The 22248-nt window shown below is 36.0% G+C and overlaps 1 protein-coding gene across 3 annotated transcripts in view; it reads right to left on the reverse strand.

The window, feature by feature from the left end:
- GRM7 (glutamate metabotropic receptor 7) overlaps positions 1-22248 on the reverse strand; it is a 496237-nt gene that overhangs the window by 220838 nt on the left and 253151 nt on the right. For all 3 annotated transcript variants that reach the window (XM_034431643.3, XM_034431644.3, XM_034431645.3), the window contains exon 4: positions 15602-15756. In XM_034431643.3, coding sequence (XP_034287534.1) covers positions 15602-15756 — 155 coding nt within the window. The remainder of the gene's footprint in view (positions 1-15601; positions 15757-22248) is intronic.

Below are 22248 nucleotides of genomic sequence, written 5' to 3' on the forward strand. Positions count from 1 at the left end.
GCTTTATTTTATTTTTTATTTATTAAACAAATTTGCATAGCCACTACCATCCACCACCTTATGTGTGGTTTTATAAATTGGATAAAAACCACTCATATAAAACATTTATTTTTGTTTCTCAGACCATATGGTCTAGAAAACTGCATTTTTTCCCCTTAATATTTACAACTTTTGGTATTCGTCCCCAAACACAAGCAGTGCATCCTTCTTTCATGTTATGTCAATTTCATATTGAATTTGACCCAAAATATGTCAACCTTCTCTCCTTTTGGGTCAGTGTTTGGAGCATAAGCTTGGATAAAGGTTTTCACAAAGGCTAATCAATATTATTCAGTCACTGAATGAACATACAGAAGTATTTTCTTTACTATAACCTTTTTGTCTATGAAAGCCATGCTGTTCCTTCGTTTTTCATGTCCTGAATAGTAAATATTATGATCCTCAGGTCTATTTCCAATCTTTCTTGGTGACCTCAATCTACCTCGTATTAATTGGATCCTTAATGAATGTACAATAGAACCAATACATATAACCATGTACAATGCCGTTACTAATCTGGGATTGGATCAATTTGTAACAAACAACACTAAACAACTGCCTTGACCTCATCTTCTGCAATAATTTAAACTCAATCTATGGTCTACAAATAAACAAACCTTTTTCAAACAGCGACTACAGCCCAATTGACTTTTGCCTCAATTTATGTCCTTACAAAGATGATCATAATGACAGTGTCCCAAAGTATAACTTTAGAAAAGCCAATTATGATCTCGTAACTGACAACCTCTCATCTCTTGACCGGCAAACTCTGCTCACTGGCTGCATCACTGCCGATGACATCTTTTTACACAAAGTCAAAAGAATCATCAAACTACATGTACCACTAATAATCCCCAAGTTACCCATAACAATAAGAAAGCTTCAGTCCAAAAAAAATCCCTTTTTGGCTCAAAAACAAAAGTGGCTAAATAGCTAACTTCAAAAGTTGCTACAAATACTTATGCCAACAGATAAAGGCAGAATGCATCAATTATCATAGCACACAAGAGGAAAACCTACTATGCATAAAATCCACCCGGGCCTTCTATAATTTTGTAAACAACAAACTTAAAGACTCAAGATCCATCCCACCACTAAAAGGGCCAAACGGGAAAGACTGTAATGATGAAACCGTTAAAGCCAACCTCTTCAACACATTCTTCGGTTCAGTCTTTGTAAACAGCAATGGATCATGCCCCACATTTCCCAATTGTACCACAACTAATCACAATGATTTACTACATGTCAATTTCACAGAAGAAATGGCCCTGATGAATTATATGCCTACTTCTTTAAAAAGCTTTCACCCACCATAGCAGAAACTCTTAGCATAATCTATGAAATATCTTTCAGAACCAGCTCCTTGCCTAGCTTATGGTCACTAGCCATGGTAATCCCTATCTTCAAAAAGGGTAACCCCAGCCTAGTTGAAAATTACAGACCAATCTCATTATGTTGCATCACATGCAAAGTCATGGAATCAATCATAAACCAATCCATTACCCTCTACTTAGAGACAAACAACCTACTCTCTAACAAGCAGTTTGGCTTCAGAAAAAAATTGTCCTGCAATCTGCCACTCCTACCCTGCAAAAACATACTTCTAAAACTAAAATCTTATGGCATTTCCGGATCCCTGCATAAGTGGATAGCTGTGTTCCTATCAAACAGGCAACAAGTATTCAAAATAGGGAACACCCTATCAAACCCTGCACCTGTTAACAGTGGTGTCCCCCAAGGAAGCATTTTAGGACCCACACTCTTTATACTTTACAGAAACGACCTTTGCGATCATATTATAAGCAACAGCGTTCTCTTTACTGATGATGTAAAACTATTCAACACCACTGACAATACTGCTACCCTACAAAAAGACCTTGACTATCTGTTAGAATGATCAAACAATTGGCAACTCCAAATCTCAGCCAACAAATGCTTTGTCTTACACATTGGCAAAAAAAAAAAAAAAATTGAAACTCAAAATACAAGCTGGGGAGATACAACCTTGTAGACAACCCTCCCTCTGCCAAGGACCTTGGGGTATTCATCTCAAATGATCTAAGTGCCAGAGCTCACTGTAACAACATTGCCAAAAAGGCATTAAAAGTTGTTAATCTTGCGTAGCTTCTTCTCTGGTAATATTGTACTACTAACTAGAGCATACAAAACATTTACTAGATCAATTCTCTAATACAGCTCATCTGTCTGGAACCTGCACTGCATATTGGACATTAATACAATTGAGAGTGTCCAGAGATATTTCACGAAGAGTCCTCCACTCCTCTACCCACAATAGAATATCTTATGCCACCAGACTTGAAATTTTGGGCTTAGACAATTTAGAACTATGCTGCCTTCGTTCTGACCTAAATATAGTACATAAAATTATCTGCTACAATGTCCTACCTGTCAATAACTACTTCAGTTTCAACCACAACAATACACAAGCACACAATAGATACAAACTTGTGGTAAACCGTGCTAAACTTGATTGTAGAAAATACAACTTCAGTAACAGTCATTAATGCCTGGAATGCACTACCTGACTGTGGTTTCTCCCCCAAATCCCCAAAACTTTAACCTTAGACTGTCTACTGTCGACCTCACCCCATTCCTAAGAGGTCTTTAAGGGGCGTGCAGAAGCGCACCAGCTGTCCTAATATTCCCTTTTATTTGTATCCATCTCATGTATTCATAATTATGTCTATACTTATATCTGTTATTTAATACATGCTTGATGAAATAAATAAGTAAATAAATAAATAAATAAATAAATAAATAAATAAATAAAGTGTAATCAGTTCATTTCATCTTTCACTGGGTTGAGCTTTCTCGTGTGCATGCTTGCTACATTCCATGTTTCCAATGTAATTTTGCTTTTACATCTTCTGATTTTCTTTCCTTGCATGCCAACATTGGCGATTAGATGCCTCCAAATTTTAATGTCACCACATCATAAGCACTATGTCTAGTTTCTAAGGGGACTTCAAGGGACTTCCTTAATATTTTTCTAGAAGACAAATAAAGAGAGTATTCTTCCAGAAGGTATTGGCTAGTTAATCTTAATAATTAGTTATTATTACAATGTTGTTTTTGGATTGAATAATAGTATTTTTGAGGGATCATGCTTATTTTTTGCTTTTGCTTTTTTAAAAAGAAAATGGCAAGATGTTTTCATTATTCTTTTTGTAGCATAAATGTTTTAATTTTAAATTTTAAACTACTAAGAACGCTTGGCAGATTTAGCAGTATATAAATAAAATATTTCGGAATCAATATTTTATAGAGATGTATTCCTTCATCAGGTTGAGTTAAAGTGAGAGGCTGAGATTGCTCTTAAATTATTTAGTAAATGTCATGGTTGAGGGTAGACTTGAACTTGGATCTCTTAAGTCATAATCCTCCATGTTCTTAGCAACTACTCAGGCTATCAGAGATGCCACTTTGACTGCTTTCTTCACAGCGTTTCTCCCTCCCTCACTCCCCCCCCTCTCTCTCCCTCCCTCCCTCCCACTCCCTTTCTTTCTCTCCTATAACACAGTATCTCTTTATCATGGCTCTGTTTCATTTTCAAAGCTTCAGTTTAAATTTATTATCTACATCTAAGTAAAAACCACACATGTGCAAATATGTACCTCTGTTACATTTCATCAGTTTCTATCTGCACATATTCTCCTTTATTCCTCTGTTGAGACATTTCATAACTAGATAATACAATTTTCTTGTGTGTACAGCATTTGAGTTCAGTGAGGTTTGCTATTAGTTATCACTGATATATTCCCTATCCTAGGGTGTAATTCTTCTTGGTTTTAAGCGGTTTGACCTTTTAGCTTTTTTTTTCCCCTCAAAAAGCATTGGAGCTCAAGTGTCACTCTCTGAATGTGACATAAAGACCAATAATCCTATAGCAGTTGGTAAAAGAAAAGGAAGATTTTGCTTCTCTTACATTTTTGCTCACAATAACAATCAGCTAAGAGCTGGGCATTCAGTTTGGTTAATTGATGGTGCTGTATCTCATGGGACCAGCCAAAGGGAAGAACATAGTTGGTTTTTCAATCCTCTCTCTCCCTCTCTCTCTCCCTCTCTTTCTCTCTCTCTCCTTCCCTCCCTCTCTCTCCCCCTCTCCCCCTCCCCCTCTCCCTCTCCCTCCCCACTCTGTGTATGTCTGTATTTGTCTTCTAGAAGAATATTAAGAAAGTTCCTTAAAGTCCCCTTAGAAACTAGACTCCTTTGTTAATATTTTTTTCCAAATAATGATAACATTCCAAAGAAACAGAAACAGAATTGGAAAAAAAAATCTCCTGTCCTTGGCCTCCCTCATATCACAAAAGTATCCCCTGTTGTATAACTTATTCATAAAATGATTTTTACAATTTTGTTCTTGTCCCTAAATAAGGTTTGGTAAAGCCATCTGGAGAAAATGCAGACAGTTTTATTGATTTTTGCTGGTTAAATATGGGTACAGTTTATTGCTTATCAATACTAAGTAGCTCTGATTAAACAGAGCTTTTAAACAGAATGCCATATAAACTGATTATTATATAAGAGCAGTCTCCTTCTTTCTTACAAATAATTACATCAGACAAGACCAGGCTATGTTAAGACTCAAATAAAGTCATAGGAGGCCTATACTGATAATCAGTCTTTTGGACAATGACAAATACGTTTCACCAGCATGTCACTTGGCATATGCTAATGGAATTCTTTCAAAATAACTAATACAACATTATTGGACCACAACATTTCTTTACTATTATTTGAATGCATGGGAACTATGGATACTTCAATAATGTGAGATTTTAATTGCCCAAAATGTTAACTTTTAAATCTACTCTAGGTCAGCCACTGGGATCAGAGGTTTAGTCTTCTGCGCTTTCAGTCTCATGTTGAAGCCCATCATCAGGGAATTTCTCTGATTATGTCTGAGGGTGGGTTCCAGCATAAGTCCAAAAGCTCTGAAGACTAAACTTCTGGTCCCGGTGACTGATCCAGATTGGATCCTGCAACATTATCTGGGATAGATCTATTTGCCTTCATTCATAATGTTACTTTCCATCAAAATTTTGAAGTATCAGTCTCAGCTGGATGATTTATTTATTTCTATAGCCACCTAACTCAACCAAGTGATTCTGGGTGGCTTACAGTGATACAACCTAATCCGATTTAACTCATCTCAAAAAACTAAGCAGTGCAAGATGATTACCACTTAGATGAGAAAACTCTAAAAGAGGCTAGGATTGTAAACTAGACTGGATAGGTCAAGGGAAAAAATGGAAGAAAGCAATGACATGCCACTTCCATATTCTTGGAAAGATGACTATCTGGACTATCCATAAAGTTACCAAGATTTGAGCCTAATTTGTAGGAAACATAATCTTTCATATCCATCAGTCTCAAGACAATTTCATTCCCACCTTGGTGGCTTTTAAGATGTATTATGCTTTTAAGTTCTCAAGTATAATAGTCATTCTATATAGCAGATTGAAGAAATTTCAGTAGAAACCAGAATAACCAGTGGTGGGCTGCTGCCGGTTCGGATCAGTTCAGGCAAATCGGTAGTTCCGATGATCAGATGGCCCCGCCCACCTGCCCCCACCCTATCCTGTCCTATATTTCCTTTTTTCTGGCTCAGCTGATTCATGTGGCACAGCTGATTTCCACGCCTCCACTGTTCTACTTACCAGGGATGCCTTAGAAGGTAAGCAGCTGAGCTTCAAATTGCTGTATTTTGAATGCTGCGCACATGCGCAAAGGGCACATGCACGCGCAAAGGGCACACTCACCAAACCGGTTGCAGCCCATCACTGAGAATAACTTTAAAACTCTTTGGAGATATCACTTTTAATGCAAGTGAGATACTAAGACTTCTCAACTCTCAGATTTTTCTCTTTTCAAGTATGAACAGAAGAGGCTTGGAAAAAATCCCACATTTAACAATAAGGCATGCTGATCTTACATTTTAAATAATAAACACCTTGAAAAATTATATTTATTTTCATTGGAAATCATTATTTTTTGTTCTAACTGCTTATTTATTTTTTATTTACTGATACTAAATAGTTTTTTTTTTGAGGGGAAAAAGGATCAATCTCTATGGTATGCATGCCACTTATTTTTTTTTAGTCACTTATTATAGCACTCTTTGTCTTGTAAAACCACTGGAAAGCTCATTATCAAGAAAAATGATGAAATAAACCTTAAAGTATAAAACAAGTTGTCATATAAACACAAAAGCCATAATAGTTTTTTAAAATATTCAATATGCAGCATTGCAATAAGAATAAAAAAAGATTTTCATCATTTGGTTTAACACTCATCATTTGACTAAAACACATGGAGACTCACTGTTATTAACTACTGGTTTATCTGCCTTTCAATATAGATATACACTGTCTTGGGAATAGCTGGATATACAAATATGGTATTAAAAAGTCCCTTCCCATTTCAATTTGATGTACAGTTTAATAATAAAACAGAAACTATGGCAGCTTCATTCATGATTCTGGAAACCTTCCTTCAATAAGGTTGAGATAGGTAAAAAGAGCAGTATGACTTAATAAACACTTCTACAGAAATGTGACTGAAACCTTCTAAATAACATTAACATATGAATCCTGAGGTTCTTATGACAAGTATCAAATAACTATCAATAACTATCACTATATGAGCTGTGGTGGCGCAGTGGTTAGAATGTAGTACTGCAGGCTACTTCTGCTGCCTGCCAGCTGCCTGCAATTTGGCAGATCGAATCTCACCAGGCTCAAGGTCGACTCAGCTTTCCATTCTTCCAAGGTCAGTAAAATGAGGACCCAGATTGTTGGGGGCAATATGCTGACTCTGTAAACCACTTAGAGAGGTCTGTAAAGCACTGTGAAGCGGTATATAAGTCTAAGTGCTATTCCTATTGCTATTGCACTGATACTGGATATATGATATCCAAACAGTTATAAAAGAGGTAGGCACCAAGAAATGAGCAGTGATCATTCATGAAACATAAAGATCCCCATGGTCCACATTTGGAACCTATAGCTTCCCTCCACATTTAAGCAAATCCTGCTTCCTGAACTCTGTCTGTAGATAAAACAAGGAAAAGTCATTATCAAGAAAATGTATCTGATCTTGTTTCAGATGGTTGGCTGGCTGGTTGGCTGGCTGGCTGGCTGGCTAGATGGATGGATGGATGTACAGACACTATAGGTTTTAATGGATGCAATAGACAGACCAAAAAGTTGAGCTACAAGAAAAACTGAATTAATTGACTAATTACATTTCTAAAGTTTTCTAAAAACAAAAATCTTCTCATATCCTTTGAGATTCACAAGTCAGCCCAAGCCCATTAAAGCAGATTCCATACCATCATATTTGGATCTGAAAAGAACCATTCTTCACCCATCATTTTCCCTAAATGCTTAGGAGTGGAATGATGTATGTTAGTTAACAACAATAACAAAACTGAGAACTTGTTGAGAATAGTTGCTGGAAACTTTAACACATGCTAATGCCGACTAACACAAGAAAACCAAGCCATCAAAGAATGAGTATGATAGCCTGTTTCTCTAGTTTTGAAAGGAGGAGAGGATGGGAGTGTAGCAATATTTTGAAGGAAAACATGGAAAGGATGTTACATGATAATTTAGCATCAGATTACTCCTAGCCTATTATACTTCAATTAGAGATAGAAAACAAGGGAAAGAAAATAACGGGAAACAGCCTAATTGCCAGGGACAAAACTTAATATTAATATTCTTTGGGTAAGAATTTAGAGTCCTTCAATTGTACCCACATTGTTGTGTCATAATGTGGATTCATTTTCTTTATTGTCCAGCTCTGTCTGCAGTTGATTTTAATTGTTCTGTGCTTTCTTTAGATATTATGGTAATTATTTATTCCCTTCTTATCACCAAGTATATTTGAGGGTGAGCGATATTTGCATTTCTAACCAGCTGTGAGGTTGTCGTAGAGCACTAGAGCTCTTTAGGGACCTGGCTTTTACATAAAGGATTATCCACTGACTGTATAACAAGTCAGAAGAAAATTTCATGTAAACAACTACATTTTAACAAACATTTTCTGGAAAAGCTCTTAATTATCTGGTAATCCTAATAATATTGAGAAGAACATACCTCGGTTCCTTCCGCCGTGCCCTTAAAACCTTCTTTTTCCAGCAAGCCGGGCTGGCCTAACACTTTTTAAAATGTTTTTTATTGTTTGTTATTGTTTTTAATCATGGGGCCAAATTTATATATATCCTTTTAATTGTATTTTAATGTTTGTAGTTTATGTTTTTCTTTGGCTGTTCACCGCCCTGAGTCCTCAGGGAGAAGGGCGGTATACAAATTTAAAAATAAATAAATAAATATCAATTTCTAATAAACTATAGCATCTTTAAATACTTTGTCCTTAGTCCTTTAAATACTTTGTCCTTAGTCCTTTAAATACTTTGCCCTTAGTCCTATCTTCTTTACAAGACCCCAAATGTTACTAGTAGTTTACCTGGGAATGAAGATCTTGCAAATATAGAGATTATAATGAATGGGGAAAGTTCACCTCTATTAAAACCTTGTAGTAGCAATGAACCTCTGGAATTAAGATGCTGTGAGATTAACAATCCTTATGTTCAAACAAGTCTTAAAAAGTAATTATTAGGGAAAAGAAGAACTAGTTGATTTCATGATTTATGCCATTCTGAACATATGGAGGAGGAAATGGAATAATGATTTTGTAGTTTGGCACACCTGAGCCTTTCTATTATAGAGCCTCTAATGATTAAATAATAAAACCTCAATGACTTATTTCCAGAAGGCGATGATTCTCTTATATACTACTTCCTGTTCTGACAGGGCTAGAAATACAGAATGGTTTTCTTTCATGCAATTGTTTTTGAGTTCCAACAGAATGTTTAAAAAGATGACAAGCTACATTTCCTATACTGCTTGTTCCAATAAGTGAACAAGGAGTTTGGTGAAGCCATGTGAGTGGGAAACTGTTCAAATGTGTTCAAATATGCATCAGATCAATTGCAAAGGCAACAATAGTAATTGATTGATTATTTGCCATCAAGTTTCTTAGCAATTTATTCTTTAATTTAGTTTGGTTTTATACTTTTTGATGTATTTATTATTTGTTTTTAGCTCCCATGTATGCTGCTCAGAGTCACTTGCTTATGAGACAGATGTTTATGTAAATAAATAAGCCACGTAGACATTTTCCAGGATGATCTTTTCACAAGCTAGCCCTTCAGATGTACTCCACACTACTGCAATCAAGTCCATTCATCTTCCTGTTGATCATTTGCTTCTTCTACTGCCTTCCATCTTTTCAGAGTCTACAGACTTCTCAAGTGAGCTAGGAGTTTATACAATGATCTATTTGTTTGCTGTCCTAGCTGTCTATTGGTATTCTCAGGAATCTTCTCCAACACCAGAGTTCAAAAGTATCAATACTCTTTCCATCCTGCTACAGACGTCCAATTTTTCTTTCCATAGTGAATCAAAGGCACAATAATTTCCTGCGTTCTAATTCTTGTAGGTGTAATCACATCAAGTTACCCAAAATACACTTTCTAAAGACTTCATAACTATCCTACCAAGTGCATCTTTTCTGCTTATTTCTTGTCAACTCTAAAGATGATTGATGCACTGGTTATCATTAGCATGGTCTTTTTAATATTTAATCTTAGCCTCATTTTTTTCCACCATGCTCCTTCAGTTTCATTACTGAAGCTAGCGGATCATCTGCATTTTCATCTGACAGAATAGTGGCATCAGGATAATACAGGTTTCTGATGTTTCTTATCCAGTTTTAAAACTGTCACCTTCTTCCAATCCATCCTTCTTCGATATATATTCAGCATATAGATTGGATAAATATGGAATATAGCTTTATCTCAATCCTTTGCTGACTTGCAACTGACTGTGACTTCTCCTTTCTTGTGTAGAGGTTTCTCATGAGTACATTTTTCTAAGGGCATTGCTGTGGCCAAAACCTGTCCACCTAAAACAATCAAATCACTGTGAAGGTACAAAATAATGTTATTAAAACTGCAAACAACAACGTTGTACACCAAGCTCCCAGCAAAGCATTGGTAGCTTGCTAAAGTCCCCTAAGCAAAAGCAGAACCAAAGTTTATATGTGTTTGACCTATTAGACAAAGACCATTACAGCATGGAGGATTGTGGATAAAGCCATCTGGGTGACCTTATTATTAACACCTTCCTTCTAGTTTAGTATGCTAGCTATGCCATTTTTAACATCATGATAAGTGAATATAAAAAATTGGTTTACTGGGCCACTGGCTACAGGAACTATGTATATTTAGCCTAATGAAGAGAAGGCTTAGGAGAGACATAATAGCAGTCTCCTGATATTTGACGGACAGTCACAGGGAAGAGGGTGTCAATTTAATAGCTGAATGCTGAATAAGAAGCGATCGGTGGAAGCATGTCAGAGGGAAACCCAACCTGAAAATAAGGAGGAATTACCTGACAGTGACAACAATTAAGCAATGGAACAACTTGTCTCCCAGAGTTGTGGCTGCACCATCACTGGAGGTTTTCAAGAAAAGATTGGACAATCATTTGTTTGGAATGGTATAAGGACTCCTGCCTTGGGCAGAGGGTTGAACTAGAATAGGGGTCTCCAACTTTGGCAACTTTAAGCCTGGTGGACTTGGGGGCTTCCGGTTGATGTCATGGCGAGACAGTCGGGGAAATAGCGGGCTCTGATGAGTCCCGCGAAAACCCCGACTGCCGAACTGCCGCCGATGGATCTGCGGACTGAACCTGTCCTGCAGGGACAGGGGAAGAAGAGGGGCACCTCGGAAGACTGAGAGGAACAGGCAAGTTCCTCAGAGATCAGAGGGAAGCCTCTGTGAGTTGGCGGCGGGGGGCGGCAGCCATGGCGGCTGCCATGAAGCTGTGACAACCAGGCAAGAAAAGTGCTGGAGGAAAGTGAAGTAAAATGGAGCCTTTTGAAGCCGGGTGAGTGACAACAGCCCAGGCTTGTAACAACGTTTGGAGTTATATTAGTAACTAGAAGACCCCTAGCCTAAAACAGCGGCTAAGTAACAAAGGGGCTTTGGAAATTTTTTAAACTGTAACTTTAAAGAAAAAAGACCCAAGAAACAACTAATTTTGGAACAGAACTAAGAGATTTAATTTAGAGATATGGTAAAAGGACTAAACACTTTAAAAATTTGAATTGGACCAAGGTGTGGGGGGAAAGAAGATTTGATACTTTTTTTAACTAAAAGAAGAAAATAAAGTTGATGGTTATATAATAAGAAATAAAATGGCATCTGGCATGACTAATGGGAAACGTGGATTATATAGAGACATCATCTGGCATAAAGAGGAACTTTGTAACCTCCCTTTGTTATGAGAACTTTGAGCTCTACAGAAAAAAAAAATTTCTGAACTGTGGAGGAGGATTTTTCTTTCCTGACTGCAAGCAGCTGGACTTTGGTGAAAAGAAAAGGAATCTACAATGGAACTCCTACAGTTGAACAAATAATAATTTGAATGTTGGCGCAGGAATAGAAGAAGGATTAAGCGCGGCCTTAAAAGAAAGAGATTTGATACATTATATTTATTTATTTATTTATTTATTTATTTATTTATTTATTTATTAAATTTCTATACTGCCCTTCTCCCTGAGGACTCAGGGCGGTGTACAGCCAAAATTAAAAAACATGCAGTACAAATATTTAAAAAAAACTATTAAAAGATATATAAAACTAGTAAAAGATATATATCCAGAATAAAAATATGAAAAGAGATTTAATTGGACTTATGGAGAATAAAATTAAAAATTTGGAAAATGGAAGGAAATTTATGTTTGCAGATGAGGAAATGAAGATAATGTGATTAAAAATAAAATAAAGTAAAGATGATTGTAATAAATTAAAGGGAAGCTTTTATAGAAATTAAGAATGTTAAATGAAACTAATTAATTTATGTAAAAATATGTTTAATGCAAGAACTATGTTTTAATGGTAAAATGTTAAGGTACTGTAGATAGATTTGAGGGAAATATTTGTTTAAAATATTGAGTTGTATTAATTGAAAATAAGATTTGTTAATGATTTGTTTTAATTTGTGATTGGAGCAAAAGCTTCATTTTGAAAAGATGTTTTATGTTTGTTTTAAAAAAATTAAAAATTAATAATAATTTTTAAAAAAGCCTGGCGGACTTCAACTCCCAGAAGGGCCTCTTTGAGCAATTTGCATGTATCGTGCAGAGGAGGGGGCATCTCATATGTTTGCAGGGAATACAGCTCACATGTGAATGGGGAGATACCTTTTACCATTGCATCCCCCATTTCTTTTCCATGTCTTTTTCATGGGCACGATGATGGAAGGGTTGCCCCAAAGGGATAATGAGTATTGTTACAGCATTTATATTGAGTAGAACAGAAAAAAACCCAATACATTTTGCACCAGCATTATACTTACTGTAAACCTAAACAGAAGCGCAAGAAAAATTAAATACATGGCGACAACAATTTATGTTCTAAATTAACTTTTATACTTTATGCAACAACAACTTGAGGATCAGCTTTTGATTGTGTGTGTACAATAGCAATAGCAATTTGTATGGGAGGGATACCTTTTACCACCATAACATTCCATAGCTTTACATGGTTAACACAATCAAATGCATTTCTTTAATAAATGAAGTATTTGACTTCTGTTTTTGTATTCTCTGGCTTTTTCAATTACCTATAATGCATCATGATTAATGACCCTGATTCCTTGGCCTTTTCTAAAATCAGTTTGAACATCTGGCATTTTTCTTTCTATGCAGGGCTCTAATCCCTCATGGATGATCCTAAGTATTATTTTTCTAGCATGTGAAATTAAGGATTTTGCACAATAGTCTGCATACTTTTAAGTCTTCTTTCTTTGATATTGGAATGTAGATTGACCTCTTCCAATCTGTTGAATATTGTGTCATTCTCCATATTTGCTGGAATTATTAGAATCTTTACTGAGTACTCTTCTGTTTCTTCCCTTACATATTATTCTGTAAATAATACATTAGTTCCTGTAACTTTCTGACCGGGTAATGACTAGGCTGATATTCTACTCATCTTCTAGAAGTACATGTTCTTTATAAGAACATGTTCTTCCAAATAACTTGAGTATTGACATACCTATTGTACAGAATCCCAATACAGTCCTTCCATCTTTGACCTTCTTTGAATCTAATATTATGTATCCTTTAGCATATCAATTTGAGGCTGGAACAGCCTTCTTAGTTCAGAGACTTTTGGAAAACCATATTTTTCCATGTCTGTTTCCAGGTATAATGTATTTACAGCTATCATTGCAACATAGTGCTTCTTGTCTGATCTATCAGCTTTGTGAAATTCTTTATGAAATTCCTTCTTGAGATCTTTGTCTTTTCTGGTTTGGGCTTGTTCTTCTCTGCAATTTCCATCATCTGTTCTTACATCCAGTTTGCTCTCTTCTGTTCTTTGTTCTCTGGCAGTATCTTTTCGCATTCATCTTTAAGAACATTTTGATATCACTCTACAATTCCTCTGGGTCTCTATTCAATGGTGTTCAGGACTTCAAAGTGATTTGTTATGTTCTACTTAAAAATGACGGATATACACTCATCATGGAAACAGGTTATACTTTTTTTTAACCTTCCATTTTAGCCTAACTTGGAATTTGCATATGAACAATCCATGATCTGTTCCACAATTATCCTTGGATATGTTAACATTTTAATTGAGCGCTTCTATCGCTTTGTATCAGTAATGTAGACAACTACACTTCTGTGTTATTTTTATAGTGATGTCCATGTGTGTAGGCATTGCTTCAGTTGCTTGAAGACTGTATTAGTTAGAAAGAAGTTTTGGATGAGCAGAAACTGGTAAGTCATCATATTTCATTTCTCTTTCTTGGGCCTCAGAATCCAACTTCATTTTCAGAATTACTATTTTGAACTTTGGCATTTCAGTTTTCATACACAAAGAACATATCTTGCTTGCACATTCTGTACCTTTCAAATTGGACTTGAGCACAAAACTCATCAAGCTGCTGTTCTTCTGGATCAGTGGTTGGAGCATAAGCTTGGATAACCATCATATTAAAGGGTTGTATGCAAAGGCTAATTGATATTATTCGGTCATTGACTACATTGTACTCTAATGCCATCTTTGCTATATCTTCCCTATGAAAGCAAAGCCATCCTTCTTTTTCGTTTGGTTTTTTATATCCTCAGTAGTGAATAGTATGATCTTCTGACTGAAAGGGTCCAACTTCACTCTATTTCAATTCGCTGATGCCTAAAATGTCAATGTGTAGCCAGTTCATTTCATCTTTCATTTTATTGACCTTTCCCATGCACGTGCTTCCTGTGTTACATGTTCCCCCTGTATTTTTGTTTTTGTATCTTCTCATCCCGCATGGCAATAGCAGCAACTAGATTTTCCAAAGTCTTTAATCTAGCTCTAATAATACTAATAAACACCATTAGTACTGTGAAAGTTCCACAGTTGTTCTTTAGTAACATATTGAGTATCTTTTGACCTCAGGGGTTCATCATCAAGCATTAAGTCATTAATCACTTTAGATTATCTATCCTTGTCATTTTTGGTAAAGTACAGAAATGATTTACCACTGTCTTCTCCTAACCAATATGAGTTCACTGCTACTGTCATTACCTCCAACATCTTCCCATATTACTGCTGCCTAACAGAGATGCCTGTTTGCTTTAGTTAGGCAATTGAAGTGATCCCCATGCTGGAAGCATATACTGTTGGTGTACAATTTCATAAGCATCCTTTGCTCATTGTCCTTACCCACATCTACCACCATCAATGAAGCAGCAAAGGTGGTGTTGAGGTAGGAGCTGTGGTCCTAAAAGTAATAGAATCATCTACTTGGAAACAAACAGAGTCACCTTATAGGAGAGATGGGTGGCAGAAAAATTCAACAAACAAACAGAGAACAGGCTACAAAATACAAGAGGAGTTGAAGTCCAACTACTCTAGATGACTAAGACTTATTTCATACCAGACTTGGGAGGCACCCAAGAACAAAAAGGAAAACTTCCAACAAACAGGCAGACATCTGCATACAGAATCCTGGATACTGCTAGAGAATCTGCTGTGAGTTGCTATATATATGACTCTGCATTCATCAAGAGTCTACATCAGCACTCCAGACTTTACTAGTGTCTTAGGTGAAATATAACTATAGCATTGCCAGCAAAGCATCTATGCTTCAAATATCTACTGTGCTGTCTATTTCTTACCATCAGAAATGATTCAAAGCATCAACTGCAAACCTCTCAAGTCTTTTTTTTTTTAAAAAAAACAATGCTATTTCTATTACTTGTAGAAATAGCAGAATTTGGAAGGGAGGCAGATTATCAGCAGCCTAATGGCTCCTCTTCAACTAGGTTGCATTGATGTTCATTTTCTGAAGATTGTTATGTATGAAAAATAACTTTGTACAGATTCAGTTTGCACAGATTGCCTTTATGTAAAGCATCAGTAAGAAAAATAAATAAATTATACAGGGAGGCCAACAGAATAGGTAGGGCTTACCTTCAATGGTTGCCCGCTTAGGCAGGATGGTGATTGCTCCCTCTGCAACATCTTCTTGTTGAATTACTGGAGTCATTTTGGAACCCCAGGTGTCTGAAGCCACCCACAGAAAATGACCAACTTGATCAGCCCTTTTTGCTGCTGCAAGGATTTGTCTGTAAAGAGGAAACAGTTATCATTCTCAGGGGGGATAAAGAAAAAGAGTATATTCATATGGTGGAACATTCACCAGCAGAAAATAATTACCTAACGAGCCAAAACAATGAATCCTCCAGACTGGAAAATCAGAAATGTAAAAAAAAAAAAAAAAACCTATCATTGAAGAACTGCTTGTCATTGTCTTGTGGCTTGTACCATCAGCTAAGAAATTTAATATAGTTGAAAATGCAGAAATGTAATTTAGAAATTAAGCATTATTTCTTAAATAACGCCATATTCCATAAATCAAGTCATATTGCAGATGCACATAATGTTCATTAGTGCTACTGATGCTTGCTAAAAACATATAATATATATTTCCATCCTCATCTCTGGGTCTCGTGGAAAAGTACCAGTTTTGATGGAAGGATTTCTAGCATAAGAAGAGATAGAAATGTCCTTAGCTGACACTTTAGTTGAAACCTAACTAATTCATACTCTGTAAAATTTCAATACATTTGTTCATGCCATGCTTTTGCAAACTCTGCAACTCAATAGCATACTATAAGTAGCATTTTCTAAAAAAAAAAAAAAGACTATTAAGAGGAAGTGTGCATAGTAAAATATTATATTAGGAAAATACATACAAAAAGCACACTTTTTTTCATTGTATAGCCCAGTTTGAATTTTGTTCTGAGATTCTACTGAAGAAATTTGTGGAAAATAATACTATTAATGGTTATTGGTCTTGAAAACTAGTCATCTTTCTTGTAAGTTACAATGTCAATTGCAAAGAAGACAAGTAGATGCTCAGTTGTGAGCAGTTTAATTAAAGGTGTGTGTCTCTGTGTGTGTGTGTCTGATTGCATATCCCAAAGGATCAGAGTCTTATTTTAAGAGATGATGGTGACAGATCTTATGCTATGGTGAAGGTACCAGGAGAACTTGGGGCATGAACAATTTTTTTTCTAGATAGCTGTGAGTCCATATGAACTTGTGACATAATCCTAGGCAAGACATGGTCAACCTGAGGGAGTTATTGAAAGCTCCTCATATTTCTGTAGGATTCTTTCTTTTTGAGTTATTATATGGTTAAAAAGTCATAGGAACCTTTCAGATGGTTAGGGAAAAAATTCTTTCAAGCAATATTAATTATATTCTGCAAGTGAGAGACAAGCTAGATGAGATCGGGGAATGGGCTTCAGAGAATCTTCAGCAATCTCAAATGTACCAAAAATCACCCTATGACCATCATGTAATGTTGCCAAAATTTTAACCAGGACAGAAAGGATTACTATCTCCTCCTTCCATTGCAAGCAAATTACTAGCTTAGTGACAAGGAGCTTTTTCAGTGCAACAATATCTATGACCATGGGAAGAAAATGCTGGACAAGATGGACTTTTGAGATGACCAAGAATGAAATTAGGATAGATCAGAACCTACCAGAGAAATTTACCAGGATAGATCAGGACCTACTAGAAAAAGTAATTTGCAATAAATTACCAAGTATTTTTAATGCACAAATAATGATAACTTTTAATAAGCATCAAATGAGCTTTCTCAACTAATTCAGGTTGCATATATGAAGAAATCTTGTGATTTGTGTGAAACAACTCGAGTTGTGCAAACAACTCAAGGTCTGCATTTAATATAATAAAACAAATTCTGCAAATTTGTTGTCTGTTGAGCTTGGATAGCTCAACAGACAGAAGCACTGTAATTTAACACCAGCTGTCTACAATTAAAGTAAGATCAAATCTCGCCAGGCTCAAGGTTGACTCAGCCTTCCATCCTCTCTAAGGTAGGTAAATTGAGGATCCAGTTTGTGGGGGCAATAAGCTGACTTTGTATAAATATACAAAAGTATGAAGGCTATTGCTTAACGCACTGTAAGCCGCCCTGAGTTTCCGGAGAAGGGCGGCATATAAATCAAATTAAAAAAAAAATTCAAAGCAGCTTGAATGTAATTTTGGATTTCTAGCTATTAGTAAAATTACATTCACTCTCATAGACTCAGCTGAAGAAATAAGAACCAATTATAATTTTGAGTTGTAAAATGGCTGCCATGAAAGAAGATCATTCATAAAATGGCTGCTTGATTGGGTATCATCACAATATATGTACAGGTAGCCCTCAACTTGCAACTTTTCATTTTGTGACTGTTCAAAGTTATAAAAGCACTGAAAAAAGTTGTCTTATGACTGTTTTTCACACTTACGATTATTGCAGTATCCCTATGATCACATGTTCAAAATTTGGATGCTTGGCAACTGGCTTGTATTTATAACGGTTGCAGTGTCTTGGGGTCATGTGACCATTTTTTACGACTTTATGACAAGCAAAGTTAATACAGAAGCCAGATTCACTTAACAACCCTGTTACTAACTTAACAACTGCAGTGATCGACTTAACAAGTTTGGCAAGAAAAGTCATAAAATGGAGAAAACTTATTTAACAACTGTTTGACCTAGCAACAGAAATGTTGAGTTCAATTATGGTCGAAAGTCAAGGACTACTTCTACCTATTTTTGTGAAGGCAGACTGGTGAAGACCCTTATTGATCACTGTTACCTCAAGCTTTACACAAAACCACTAATTTTATTTTCTAAAGATGCTTATATATTCTGTGTTGGACCCAGAAGTACTCCGAAAATAAAGAGAGAAATGTTTGCTTCATAGCAAGTCACCTTTTTATATGTTTTAAATTAAATGATTCTTTTAAAATACAGTGAAGTAACCATGTAGCTAAGGATAACAGTTATGTCTCTGAGTTAGAATATGAGTCACTAGGTATATCATCCGTTAATTTAATCAAGTTAGAGACACCTGAGGTAGATTGATCACATTGGATTTTGTTCAGGATAATGGAGATAGAAATCATTGTTCCACTTGGGAAAAATAAATGTGTAACACTGAATGCAATTATTTATAGCCACAACCAGACAAAAAAATGGACAGAGTATTCTCAGTCAGAAATTTGTTCAAAGATCTACTTTTAGATACAACTAATTGATGACATTAATATGAAGTTGAAATCTATTATGTGTAATCCAGAGCCACATAAATGCTTGTTTTCATATCTTGCTACTCTTGAACAAGCTCACCAGCAGTTTACTTCAACTGAAAGCTCTCCAAATGTAACCTTAGCTATCTCCATTTGTTTTTGTAATGCTTTATAATAATTAATCAAACAGGAACACAGACCCTGTTTGAAAAGATGGTATAGCTGTTATCTGTTAATGAGATAGCTCAAAATAAGGTCAGTTTCCATTTCATAAAGCAAAGACAAAATATTTGCTGTTTCAGATAAGTATCTAGCTGTGGCAGCAACTTTTCAAATACTTGTCACTGATCAGCAAGAGGAAAACAAAAATTGAAACAGAAATGGTGTCATTATACCGTATGTTGTAGATTCAAACTCATTTCCTAAGACAGGAAGCCCTGACCTATGTAGTTTTAAGCCTCAAAGAAATAAAAATCATGATCAGCAATAGACTGCTTAATGTCAAATTAGTTTTTTTAAAAAAAAGAAACCCATAAAATGTTTTTAAGGGAACAATCTGAATATTTTTTATTTATTTACTATATATAAAGGATCTTAGTTTCTCTGTCTTGAATGGAAAATGAATGTCAGATTGAAATAGTACATGAACTAAAAATACAGAAGTCTCTTCGCTCACAAAAATTATATGCTCACTTTTTGTAAATAAGTCACTTATTTCTATTCTATTCTGTTACAAAAGATTTTTTTTAAATGATGTGAATTATTTAACTCCCAAATACAGTTGCATTCATTCTCGTTCTTAAAACACTTAAATTTTTAAAACTTTTGCCTGAGAACTGAAATGTAGAGATTTTCACTGTCCAAGAAAGAAAAATATGGTTTAATTTGTTTTGGAAAAAATAAAATAATGCAGCAAGAAGATGCCATTCAACCAAGTTATTGCAAAAGTCTAATGAAGTTCCTCACCCATACAAAATTACACTTGAATAATTCTCACTTGTTCATCACAAACTGCCTGGAAGATTACTCAATCAACCCAAACATTGGTTCTAAACCTGGAAGAATACCATTTTCCTCCATACTACTTTCTTATGAAATTACTGTTCATTGATCCAGCTAAAATTATTTTGAGGAGTACTATTGATTCTTTCAAAGAGAATCAAGCATAATAGCAAGCCTTGTTTCATGTCTGAGTTGCAATTCAGAAATGAGAACACAAGAAGCATTGCTTGAGCATATAGGAAGAATATACTGAATGAGTAAATTTGGGAATAACTTCCAGGCGTTCGTGCTATTTGAAGCAATATACCATTCAGTTCTACCCCGGCGTTAACAAAGAGGCAATGAATGAAAATATTTGAATGCATTATATTTCCTTCCTCCCCACCCCCTGATACTATGCAGAAATGTCAGGTGAATGATACCACATAATTCATCAAAACAAAATCATCAGTAGTTTGTGGTATAGTCTAACAGACTGGGGTACTTGTGGATTCAATGGAGAAAAGATCATGTTCCCTAACTCCCTGCCTATTTTCCTGTATGCTACTCTGAAACAAAGCAGTGAAAATTCATTGGTTACAAAGAAAACAGAATATAAATGAGTGTACCAAGAAAAAGCTATCCACCAGTTCAATATTTTCATTGTTAGTTTTAAAACTGTTGTCATTATCTGTGGTAATTAACCTGATATTCTTCATATTTAATTTTAGTCCTATTTTTTCACTGTGTTCCTTCACTTTCTTACTAGAGCTTTCAGTTCTTTGCAGGATCTGGGTAATGACATCAGCGTAATACGGCTTACTGATGTTTCTTTCTCCAATTTTAATACCACACTCATTTTTTTCCAAACCACATAATATTGTTTCTGTGATCCAAAAAACAGTTTTTTTAAAAAAAAAATAGTCCAGGACCTGAAGATTTACACACAAAAACGCACCAATATGGTATGGTTGTAGACCAAATATTCTTTATGGCAATACTTATTTTTGTTGTTATTGTTTTTGGAAATATTTTTGATTTTCCCTTTATAGAATAGAATAGAATAGAATAGAATAGAATAGAATAGAATAGAATAGAATAGAATAGAATAGAACAGAACAGAACAGAACAGAACAGAACAGAATAGAATTCTTTATTGGCCAAGTGTGATTGGACACACAAGGAATTTGTCTTTGGTGCATATGCTCTCATTATCCCAGTATATCAAGACGACATACAAATGGAATCCATACAATAAAATAACAACATATCACAATAGCAACAGGTCCAAGCTATACACAACAAAACCAACATTATGAAACTCTTCTTTTATGTGAGGGCAACATGTGACCGTGCAATACATTAGAGATGAAACCATGAAAAAAAAAAAAAAAAAAACCAACCCTGAAATTTTGCATTAAACAGGGAATTTATTTCCCAGTGATAACCAACATAAAAATTCTCTCTTAACCTGGTTGAATCAAGGGACCGGGGGGGGGGGGGGGAGTAACTTTATAAGGCCTGCCTAGCATGTATTCTTAGAATCATGGAATTTGGGGAAGAGAAAACAGGGACAAGTATCTTAGGGCATATCTCATTTATAAGAGAGCCAAGAAAAGGTATTGTAATAGTCCTGGCTGTGCTATCACTCTATATCAGGGGTGTCAAACTCGATTTCTCTGAGGGCCGCATCAGGGTTGTATTTGACTTTGGGGGCCATGGTGGGCATGCCAAGGGAAGCGTGGCCAACTTGGTGTCACTCATGCTGGGGGCATCTGTGGTGGCCCAAGTGCTCTGCCAGAGAAAACAGGCTCCAGAGCTCCATTTTCAGTTGCAATGGCCTCCTGCCACCCTGTGCCAGCTTGGGGGAACTGCACACAGCCTCCCTGAGCTCTGTTTTCACTGGCAGAGGGCAGCAGGAGGCCATCACAGCTGAAAATGGAGCCTGGGATGACTGCACATGGCCCTCCCAAGCTCTGTTTTCATTGGCAGAGGGCAGCAGGAGGCCGTCACAGCTGAAAACAGCTCTGTTTTTGCTGGCAGAGGCACCGTGGGACAGTCCTTTGCTGTTTCTAGGGTGGCTCTGTGGGCCAGATGTAAGCACCCAGTGAGCTGGATCTGGCCCCTGGGCCTTGAGTTTGACACCCCTGCTCTATATCTCTCTTTTGCCTTTTGGGTTACCTGCTTTTCCAACTCAGCTGCTTTTTATCGAAGAATAACAAACTAAAGAAATCTTGGAAATCACCTACTCTAAGTCTCTGTCCAGGCAGGCATCTACTACTAAAGCATCTCTGACAGATTACCATCTAGCTTCAGAATAATTCCCCTGCCAGTACATAAGGCAATCCATTATAGTACAATTGTTGTTGTTAGGATTTTTTTAAAAAGATATAGTATCCTATCAAATCTACCTCCTTGTAATGTAAAACACTTCTTGTCTTGTTTTTTGAAAAAAAAAAAACTGTGGAATTCTTGATAGTATTTCAGTTGCTTGACTATATACATTGGGGGAAAATAGTTATG

This window comes from Pantherophis guttatus, chromosome 2 (genome assembly GCF_059756535.1).
Source record: "Pantherophis guttatus breed Tessera chromosome 2, ASM5975653v1, whole genome shotgun sequence".
Taxonomy (NCBI): Eukaryota; Metazoa; Chordata; class Lepidosauria; order Squamata; family Colubridae; genus Pantherophis; species Pantherophis guttatus.